This window comes from Passer montanus, unplaced genomic scaffold, assembly GCF_014805655.1.
Source record: "Passer montanus isolate IOZ18808 unplaced genomic scaffold, ASM1480565v1 scaffold187, whole genome shotgun sequence".
Classification (NCBI taxonomy): Eukaryota; Metazoa; Chordata; class Aves; order Passeriformes; family Passeridae; genus Passer; species Passer montanus.
Window position 1 is genome coordinate 438,585 of NW_024366159.1, and position 10,658 is coordinate 449,242.

At 59.9% G+C, this 10,658-nt stretch overlaps 1 protein-coding gene across 1 annotated transcript in view; it reads left to right on the top strand.

The window, feature by feature from the left end:
• The window catches only part of HDAC7 (histone deacetylase 7), a 43,681-nt gene that overhangs the window by 19,683 nt on the left and 13,340 nt on the right, over positions 1-10,658 (top strand). Inside the window, exons 3-14 of the mRNA XM_039705870.1 lie at positions 973-1,065; positions 2,187-2,296; positions 2,381-2,496; positions 2,915-3,037; positions 3,707-3,816; positions 4,635-4,751; positions 5,481-5,802; positions 6,404-6,408; positions 6,523-6,702; positions 7,852-8,061; positions 9,340-9,550; positions 9,932-10,065. Coding sequence (XP_039561804.1) covers positions 973-1,065; positions 2,187-2,296; positions 2,381-2,496; positions 2,915-3,037; positions 3,707-3,816; positions 4,635-4,751; positions 5,481-5,802; positions 6,404-6,408; positions 6,523-6,702; positions 7,852-8,061; positions 9,340-9,550; positions 9,932-10,065 — 1,731 coding nt within the window. The remainder of the gene's footprint in view (positions 1-972; positions 1,066-2,186; positions 2,297-2,380; positions 2,497-2,914; positions 3,038-3,706; positions 3,817-4,634; positions 4,752-5,480; positions 5,803-6,403; positions 6,409-6,522; positions 6,703-7,851; positions 8,062-9,339; positions 9,551-9,931; positions 10,066-10,658) is intronic.

Below are 10,658 nucleotides of genomic sequence, written 5' to 3' on the forward strand. Positions count from 1 at the left end.
TGTGATGCAAGGGGAGGCAGGTGGAGGGGTTGTGTCTCAATTCCAGCCCAAATTCCAGGGCTGGAGCCTCCAGCAGTGCTGCAGGAATCCCTGCGAGCCGGGGCTGCCCCTGCCCCTCGGGGCTGGCTCCTCCAGTCCCGGGGATGGCTCCTCCGGGAGGCTTCAGAGGGAGGCAGGTGGGAGGACATGTCCAGGGAGCTGTGACAGTGTCCAGGGAGCTGTGACAGTGTCCAGGGAGGTGTGACCATGCCCAGGGAGTCCTGACCATTCCCAAGGAGTTGTCACCATGCCCAGGGAGCTGTGATTGTGCCCAGGGAGGTGTGACAGTGTCCAGAGAGTTGTCACCATGTCCAGAGAGTTGTGACCATGCCCAGGGAGTTGTGACCATTCCCAGAGAGTTGTGACCATGCCCAGGGAGCTGTGACCATGTCCAGAGAGTTGTCACCATGTCCAGAGAGTTGTCACCATTCCCAGGGAGTTGTCACCATGCCCAGGGAGTTGTCACCATGTCCAGGGAGCTGTGACCACATCCAGGGAGCTGTGACCATCTTCAGGCACCGAGGTCCCCCTGCCTGTCCCAGGGCTGCTCCGGGCTCAGGGCAGGAGTCATTTCCATGGATCAGCTGGGATTTCCCTCCTATCACAGATTTTTTTTTCCCTTTTGTGCTCAACAAAGATTTTCATTTTTTGCCGCGTTGCAACACGGCAGACGTGTCCAAACACCCTGGGAGGAGGCAGTGAGTGGGAACAGACAGGTTTTGACTTTTACGATGTCCCCGGGGAGAGCAGAGCGTCCCTGGAGACCAAAACGTGTCGGGTTTGCTGTGATGGAACAACTTGACACGTTCCCATCAGCCCGAGTGACACCAGGGACTGTCCCAGCGTGCTCTGTCCCCCTGCCTGGGGCTGGGGAGGGGTCGGGCGGGCTCAGGGGGGGTTATGGGGTCCTGTGCCCATGTCCCTGTCCCACAGGTGGCCATGGAGTCCCCACACCGCGAGGCTGAGCCGGGCCAGCAGGAGCAGGAGCTGCGGCAGATCCTCAACAAGGACAAGAGCAAGCGCAGTAAGGGCTGCCCGTGCCCGGGGCACGCTGGGGAGGGGGCTCGGGGGGTTCTGCCCTCAGCCAGAGCAGGCTCTGCCTTCCCCTGGGGGAAAGGGGTGGGAGAGCATCCTCAGAGAGGGGCTGCGACCCCTCTGGGACCCCCGGGTGGGTTACAGACCTCATGCAGGTGACAGACCCCAGTGGGACCCTGGGCTGGGTTTGCAGCACCCAAACTGGGTTTGCAGACCCCAAACTGGGTTTGCAGCACCCAAACTGGGTTTGCAGACCCCAAACTGGGTTTGCAGCACCCAAACTGGGTTTGCAGACCCCAAACTGGGTTTGCAGCACCCAAACTGGGTTTGCAGACCCCAAACTGGGTTTGCAGACCCCTGACTGGGGTCTCAGCCCCCAGACTGGGTTCTCAGCCCCCAGACTGGGTTCTCAGCCCCCAGACTGGGTTCTCAGCCCCCAAACTGGGTTCTCAGCCCCCTCCCAGCCGCAGTCTCCCGGCGCCCTCTGGTGCTGGCGCTGGAGGAGCCGCCGGGGGCTCGCTCCCAATTTTGGGACCCGCGGGGCTCCACATCGCGCCTAATTAATTCCTAATTAATTAATTAACTCCCGCTCGGAGGTGCCAAACGCCGTGAGCACAGAGCATTCCTGTGGGACAGAGGGACGGGGAGCGGGAGGGGAGCAGAGCCAGCCGTGCCCCTCAGGAGTCCCCAGCCGTGCCCTCGGGGGTCCCAGCCGTGCCCCTCAGGAGTCCCCAGCCGTGCCCTCGGGGGTCCCCAGCCATCCCGGAGCCCTGGGGTCGGGGTCCTGCCCGCAGAGACCCTTGGGAGCGGCTCTGAGCCCCGTGGGGTGACCGTGGTGACCGTGGTGACCGTGCAGGTGTCGGGGGTCCCAGCCATGCCCTCGGGGGTCCCAGCCGTGCCCTCGGGGGTCCCAGCCATGCCCCTCAGGAGTTCCCAGCTGTGCCCTCGGGGGTCCCAGCCGTGCCCTCGGGGGTCCCAGCCGTGCCCCTCGGGGGTCCCCAGCCATACCGGAGCCCTGGGGTCGGGGTCCTGCCTGCAGAGACCCTTGGGAGCGGCTCTGAGCCCCGTGGGGTGACCGTGGTGACCGTGGTGACCGTGGTGACCCGCAGCCCGCCGTGGCCAGCACGGTGGTGAAGCAGAAGCTGGCCGAGGTCATCCTGAAGAAGCAGCAGGCGGCTCTGGAGAGGACCAGCAACCCCCCCGCCGCAGCCCTGCCCTACAGGTAACGATCTGCCCCCAAAAGGACCTGTCCCTGCCCCAGACCTGCTCAGGGGCAGCTGGGAAGGGGCTCTGGTTCTCCCCGCAGGTCTCTGGAGCCCCTGGAGCCCGAGGGTCCCTCCCCTGCCATGCTGAGCACGTTCCTGTCCCCCGTGGCCAGCGCTGCCCTCGACACCCCCGAGCATTTTCCACTGCGGAAAACAGGTATGGCCTCGGGAATGTCCCCGTGTCCCCAGAGACCTTGGGAATGTCCCTGTGTCCCTCAAGGCCTCGGGAATGTCCCCGTGTCCCCAGAGACCTTGGGAATGGCCCTGTGTCCCTCAAAGCCTCAACCCCATATCCCTCAAGGTCTTGGGAGTGTCCCTGTGTCCTCAAAGCCTCAGGGATGTCCCCGTGTCCCTCAAGGCCTTGGGAATATCCCTGCGTCCCTCAAGGTCTCGGGAGTGTCCCTGTGTCCCCGTGTCCCTCAAAGCCTCAGGGATGTCCCCGTGTCCCTCAAGGCCTCGGGAATGTCCCCATGTCCCTCAAAGCCTCAGGGATGTCCCCGTGTCCCCGGCTGGAGCTGGCCCTGGCCCCACAGAGCCCGCCCAGCCGGGGCCAGGACTGACCCCTGTCCCCGCAGCGTCCGAGCCCAACCTGAAGGTTCGGTGCAAGCCCAGGAAGTGCCTGGACCGGCGCAAGAACCCCCTGACCCGCAAGGAGAGCGCCCCCCCCTCGCTGAAGAGGCGCCCGCCCGACGCCATCGGTGAGGCCTGGGCCGGGCCTGGGGACACCCTGGGGCAGCTGCAGGTCCCGTGTCACCCCTGCCGGGGACAGTGACACCGGGTTTGGTGTGTCCCCTGGGTTTGGTGTGTCCTCCCCAGGGGCTGGGACAGCTCCAGGTCCCGTGTCACCCCTGCCTGGGGACAGTGACACCGGGTTTGGTGTGTCCCCTGCGTTTGGTGTGTCCTCCCCAGGGGCCAGGAGGTTTTGGTGTGGGACGAGAGGTGCTGGTGTGGGACTGGGGATTCAGGAGGTTTTGGTGTGGGATGGGAGGTGCTGGTGTGGGACTGGGGATCGGGAGGTTTTGGTGTGGGACTGGGGATCCAGAGGTTTTGGTGTGGGACTGGGGATCCAGAGGTTTTGGTGTGGGACTGGGGATTCAGGAGGTTTTGGTGTGGGACTGGAGATCCAGAGGTTTTGGTGAGGGACGGGAGGTGCTGGAGCAGCTGCTCCTGCTGCTCTTGGGGCCCAGGCTGGTCCTGCAGGGCTGGAAGTGCCCCAGTTCTGGCGTGGAGCGTTCCCACCACGGAGCGCTGCCTTCCCAGGGGCTTCAGCCCCAGAAGGGTGGCGGGCAGAGGCTGGAGGGGCTGGGGGGCAGAGGCTGGAGGGGCTGGGGGGGCTGTGCCCTCACCCCGTGTCCCTGCCCCCCCAGACTCGTCCCCCAGCAGCAGCAGCACCCCCGTGTCGGGCTGCAGCTCTCCCAACGACAGCCTGCCCGCCGAGCACGCCGCGCTGCCCGCCGCCCCGGGCGTGCCCCACGAGGTGAGCCCCGCTGCCTTTGGGGACCCGCTGTCCCCTCCGGCCTCAGGGGGAGCCCACGACCCCAGCCCTGAACCCCCTGCCCGGAGCTGCCTCTCCCTGCATGCTGGGGTGCCCTGGGGTGCCCTGGGATTCTCTGGGATGCTCTGGGATTCCTTGGGATGATCTGGGATGCCCTGGGATGCCCTGAGATGTCCTGGGATGCCCTGAGATGTCCTGGGATGCTCTGAGATGTCCTGGAATGCCCTGGAATGCTCTGAGATGCCCTGGGATTCCCTGGAATGCCTGAGATGCCCAGGGATGCCCTGGGAATTCCCTGCCCAGGGATGCCCTGGGATGCTTTGGAGTGCCCAGTCCTGGAATTCCCTGCTCCGGGATGCCCTGGGATGCCCTGCCCTGGGATGCCCTGGGATGCCCAGGGATGCCCAGGGATGCCCTGGGATGCCCTGGCATTCTCTGGGATGCCCAGAGATGCCCTGGAATGCCCTGGGATGCCCTGGGCTGCCCTGGAATTCTCTGCTCTGGGATGCTCTCCCCAGCCCAGCACTCCTCCCCCACCCAGCCTCCTTCAGGGTGCATTTCCCCTCTGCCGGCGCTGCCCCATGGGTGTCCCCAGGGTGTCCCTGTGGGTGTCCCCGTGGGTGTCCCTGTGCCCCCGTGGGTGTCCCCGTGCCCGGTGCCCGGCTCTGGGCAGGGCTCTGACGGCTGCTGTGGTGGGTGTCCCCGTGGGTGTCCCCGTGGCTGTCCCTGTGCCCCCGTGGGTGTCCCCGTGCCCGGTGCCCGGCTCTGGGCAGGGCTCTGACGGCTGCCGTGTGCCGCAGGCGCCGCTGGCGCAGCGGCTGCTGCTGCAGGAGAGCTCCCTGGCGCAGTTTGCCCTGCAGAGCGCGGCCTCCCTGCCGGCCATCACCCTGGGGCTGCCGGCCACCACCGGCGCCAGGGTAGGTGCCCGGGCTGGGCCCCAGCCTGGGGCTTCCCTTGGGGTCTGGGGCTCCTGGTGCTGCCCTCGGGCACGGTGGGGACAGTCTTGTGCCCTCCCGCTGCCGTGTCCCTGTGACTGTCCCTGACCCATCCCTGTCCCTGACCCATCCCTGTCCCTGTCCCCATCCCTGTCCCTGTCCCGATTCCTGTCCCTGACCCCGTCCCTGTGCTGTGTCCCTGTGACTGTCCTTGATCCATCCCTGTCCCTGACCCGTCCCTGTCCCTGTGCTGTGTCCCTGTGACTGTCCCTGTCCCCGACCCCATCCCTGACCCATCCCTGTCCGTGCCCCCATCCCTGACCCTTTCCCTGTGCCTGTCCCATTCCTATCCTCGTCCCTGTCCCACCCCGTCCCTGTCCCATTCCTGTCCCTGTCCCATCCCTGCCCTGTCCCACCCCTATCCCTGTCCCATGCCTGCGCCACCCCTGTCCTGTTCCTATCCCTGTCCCTGTCCCATCCCTGTGTCTGTCCCATCCCTGTCCTATCCCTGTCCCTGTCCCATCCCTGTCCTATCCCTGCCCTGTCCCATCCCCATCCCCGTCCCATCCCTGTCCCTGTCCCATCCTTGTCCCTGTCCCCATCCCATCCCATCCCATCCCATCCCATCCCATCCGATCCCATCCCATCCCATTATCCCATTATCCCATCCCACCCTGTCCCTGTCCCACCTGTCCCTGTCCGTGTCCCCAGGCCGATGCCGAGCGCCGGGCGCTGCCCGGGCTGCCTCACCGGGTGCCGGTGCTCAACGGGCCGGTGCTGCCGGGCACGCACGCGCCCGTCTTCATCCCGGCCAGCCTGGAGCAGCACGAGCCCGGCAGCCCCCTGTCCCCGAGGCTGCAGCCCGTCATCATCCTCGAGCCCTCGGTCACCCACACGCCGCTGGTGGCAGGTGAGTGTCCGCCTGGGGACAGGGACAGCGACAGCGACAGCGACAGCGACAGCGACAGCGACAGTGACAGTGACAGTGGAAGTGACAGTGACAGTGAGAGTGGAAGTGGCAGTGACAGTGGCAGTGGATGGGGCAGTGGCAGTGGCAGTGACAGTGATAGTGACAGTGAAAGTGACAGTGCAAGTGGCAGTGGCAGTGGCAGTGGCAGTGATAGTGACACCAAAAGTGACAGTGCAAGTGACAGTGACAGTGCAAGTGACAGTGGCAGTGGCAGTGGCAGTGGATGGGGCAGTGGCAGTGGCAGTGACAGTGATAGTGACAGTGAAAGTGACAGTGCAAGTGGCAGTGGCAGTGGCAGTGGCAGTGATAGTGACACCAAAAGTGACAGTGCAAGTGACAGTGACAGTGCAAGTGACAGTGACAGTGGCAGTGGCAGTGACACCAAAAGTGACAGTGACAGTGCAAGTGGCAGTGACAGTGGCAGTGACAATGACAGTGACAGTGACAGCCAGGCTGTCACTGTGGGAGTGAAGCACATTGGGAGTTCCCTTTCCTCCATGGTGGAAAAAGCTCTTTTTTATTCACATAACTCAGTTTTTATACAGTTTTACAGACCTCATTGGGACTCCAGTTGGTCAGTAGCTCCTTGCCAATTAGTTCCTGGTTAATTAAAGTTGTTAGGCTGCAGGGGTTGGTCACCCCAACCCTCGCTGTGTACGTGCAGGGAAGGTTGTTTGGGAGAGATCATTTTCGTTTTTCTAATGAACAGTGCAGAGTGAAGTGCAGCAGTGCAGTTTGTATCTCAGGTTATCCAGGTGCCAGTTGTTGGTGACCCGGGAATAGATTGGCTTGTCGCTGGTGCCCGCGGAGCGGCTGGCACTGCCCGGGCAGCACCGGCCGCTGGGCAGGACGCGCTCGGAGCCGCTGCCGCCCAGCCCCAGCGCCGCGCGGCAGCACCTGCTCTTCCAGCAGCACCACGCGCACGTCCTGGAGCGGCTGGCGCAGCACACGCACCTGGGCAAGGTGGGACTGGCAGTGGGGGGATTATTGGTGTGGTTTTTGTCTAAGGGTAAATGCTGATCGAGTCGGTGAAGGAGGGCAAGGAGAAGGGCTGGCTTCTGCCTTAAAACTCCTGCTTTGGTTTGTATATGTAGTACGTTATCTATTATCTAGAATATTTAATCGATATAATACATTATTAGCTATTATCTATAATATAAAATCTATAATATATCATATGTCTTTATCTTATATTATATATTATATATTATATATTATATATTATATATTATATATTATATATTATACATTATATATTATATATTATATATATTATATAATGTATATCTATACATAATATAACATATTATATATTATATAATGCATAATATATATCATAAATAATATTACAATATATATTATATAGAACATAAAATGTGAAAAGTCTTTTTTGTAACTGAAAAAATGTATATATCATATATCATATATTGTATATTATATATAATGTATTATGTATTATGTATTATATATTACATCTTTTATATATTATATATTATATATAATGTATATATTATATATAATATATCATATATTGTATATTATATATTGTATGTTATATGTTATGCAGTATATGTGGCATATTATATATTACATAGTGTATATAATATATACGACATATTATATGTTTTATATTATATATTATATAATATATAGTACATGTTTTATATATTATATGTTATATATTATATACTCTATATTATATAGTATGTATATTATATATTATATATTATATATTACATATAGTATATTCCCTATCATATACTATGTACCACATATTACATGCAATATAGAATATATTACATATAATATAAAATTTTAATATATTATTAATAGATAATATAGCTTTCTTTTAAAACTTTTTAGTTTCATTTTTCTCTCAACAACATCTGTCTTATTCTATAACATTTCCAAGTCAGTATTTTTTATCTCCTTGCATACAAATATATTTTAAAAATATTTATATATACACACATACATATATATATATACATACACACATACATATACACACAAATATAAGTTTATATACAAATATATGCTATGCGAGCCTTTTGCTAGACGCGAAGAATTTTCCAGAAATGCGTTTTTCACGCTGCTGCTCGCTGTCCCCAGCGCATGGCCAAGCCCAGCGAGAAGCCCCGGCTGCGGCAGATCCCGTCCTCGGAGGACATGGAGGCCGAGGGGACCCTCCCGGAGGCCGCGGCCGAGGGGGGGGACCCCGGCCGGGCGCGGGTGGAGCCCCCCCGGCCCGGCAGCAGCGGCAAGGAGCCCGAGAGGACGCAGAAGATGGGGCAGCCCCAGGAGGAGCTGGTCCTGCAGCAGGTACGGGGGGCACGGGCAGGGCTGGGCACCGGCAGGGTGGGCACGGGCAGGGTGGGCACGGGCTGTGCCTGCCGGGTGCCCGGGGCAGCTCACAGGGACAGGGGCAGAGCTGCGGCCACCGCTGCTGTCACACAGCCGGGTATTGTCCCCGAATTGCCGGGTTTTGTCCAAATTGTCCGGTTTTGCCCCCGAATTGCCGGGTTTTGCCCCCGAATTGCCGGGTTTTGTCCCCAGATTGCTGGAACTTTGTGCTCCTTGTCCTGCTTGTCCCGTCCGAATTGCCGGGCTTTGTCCCCAAGTTGTCAGGCCTTTCCCCAAATTGCCGGGCTTCGTCCCCGAATTGTCGGGCTTTGTCCCCGAATTGCCGGGTTTTGTCCCCAGATTGCTGGAACTTTGTGCTCAAGTTTCTGGGCATCGTCACCAAATTGCCGGGCTTTGTCCCCGAATTGCCAGACCTTTCCCCACATTGTCAGGCTTTGTCCCCGAATTGCCGGTCTTTGTCCCCAAATTGCTGGGCTTTGTCCCGAAACTGTCGGGCTTTTCCCCAGATTGTCGGGCTTTTCCTCAAATTGTCGTGTTTTTCCCCCAATTGTCGGGTTTTTCCCAAATTGCCGGCTCTGTCCCATCGCTGTTGTCACTACGGGGCTGAGCCGGCAGGGAGCAGCAGATGCTGGCACAGTCCTGTCCTGTCCTGCTTGTCCTGTCCCATCCTGTTCTGTCCCATCTTGTCCTGCCTATCCTGTCCTGTCCTGCCTTGTCCTGCTTGTTGTGTCCCGTCCAGTCCTGTCCTGTCCCCTCCTGTCCTGTCCTGCCTGTCCTGTCCTGCTTGTCCTGCTTGTCCTGTCCTGTCCTGTCCTGCCTGTCCTCTCCTGCCTGTCCCATCCTGTCCCCTGCTGTCCTGCCTGTCCTGCTTGTCCTGCTTGTCCCGTCCTGTCCTGTCCTGCCTGTCCTGCCTTGTCCCCCCCTCCTGTCCTGCCTGTCCTGCTTGTCCTGCTTGTCCCGTCCTGCCTGCCTTGTCCCCTCCTGTCCCCTCCTGTCCTGTCCCCTCCTGTCCTGCCTGTCCTGCTTGTCCTGCTTGTCCCGTCCTGTCCTGTCCTGCCTGTCCTGCCTCATCCCCTCCTGTCCCCTCCTGTCCCCTCCTGTCCTGTCCCCTCCTGTCCCGACTCCGAGCCCGGACCAGCCGCTGGATCCAGCCCTGGCCACACCAAGCAGGGCTGTGTCCCCTGTCCCGGCGCTGGGGAGGCTGGCCTGTCCCCTGACGGTGTCCTGTGTCCCCAGGCCTTCCTGTGGGACTCCTTCCAGCGGGTGCAGCAGCAGCTCCTCAAGCGCCAGCCCCTGGCCGACCCCCCCGTGCTCCCCCCCGGCCACCGGCCGCTGTCCAGGGCTCAGTCGTCCCCAGCCACGGCCACCGTGTCCCTCCCTGCCCAGGACACCAAGGCGCTGGCCCTGCCCGTGCAGGAGCAGCCGCCCAAGCCGCACTTCACCACAGGTATGGTCACCCTGCGGGGCTGTCACCGCTGGGCAGGGACAGGAGGGGACCTGGGGGTGTCCCGGGGCGGCTCCGCATCGCTCCGGGTCATTCCTGGACTTGGGAGCGCCAGGAGAGAGCTGGGGGGGACCTCTTTTTGTCTGGGAGGGCTGTTCCAGGTAGGGTTTGCCCACCCGGCCCCTGGCTGCATTCCTGGGGTTTGCATTCCTGAATCTCCCATGGTTTAGGGCAGAATCTCCCATGGTGCAGAATCCCCCGTGATTTGGGGTAGAATCTCCCGTGGTTTGGGGTAGAATCTCCCATGGATGGGGGGGATTTTGGTCAGTATCTGGGGTCTCAGAGGCCCTGCAGAGGAGCTGAGCGTGCGGCTCTGCCTGACAGGGCTGGTTTACGACTCGGTGATGCTGAAGCACCAGTGTTCCTGCGGGGACAACAGCAACCACCCCGAGCACGCCGGCAGGATCCAGAGCATCTGGTCCCGCCTGCAGGAGCGGGGCCTGCGCAGCCGCTGCGAGGTGAGCTGGGAGGGGCTGGGCCCGCCTCCGTCCCTGCCACTCCCATCCCATCCCTCCTGATCCCATTGGTTTGGGGCAGAATCTCCCATGGTTTGGGGGCAGAATCTCTCATGGTTTGGGGGCAGAATCTCCCAGGTTTGGGGGCAGAATCCCCCGTGATTTGGGGTAGAATCTCCCGTGGTTTGGGGTAGAATCTCCCATGGATGGGGGGGATTTTGGTCAGTATCTGGGGTCTCAGAGGCCCTGCAGAGGAGCTGAGCGTGCGGCTCTGCCTGACAGGGCTGGTTTACGACTCGGTGATGCTGAAGCACCAGTGTTCCTGCGGGGACAACAGCAACCACCCCGAGCACGCCGGCAGGATCCAGAGCATCTGGTCCCGCCTGCAGGAGCGGGGCCTGCGCAGCCGCTGCGAGGTGAGCTGGGAGGGGCTGGGCCCGCCTCCGTCCCTGCCACTCCCATCCCATCCCTCCTGATCCCACTGATCCCATTCCACCCCTCTTGATCCCATTCCACCCCTCCCAATCCCATCCCATCCCATCCCATCCCATCCCATCCCATCCCATCCCATCCCATCCCATCCCATCCCATCCCAT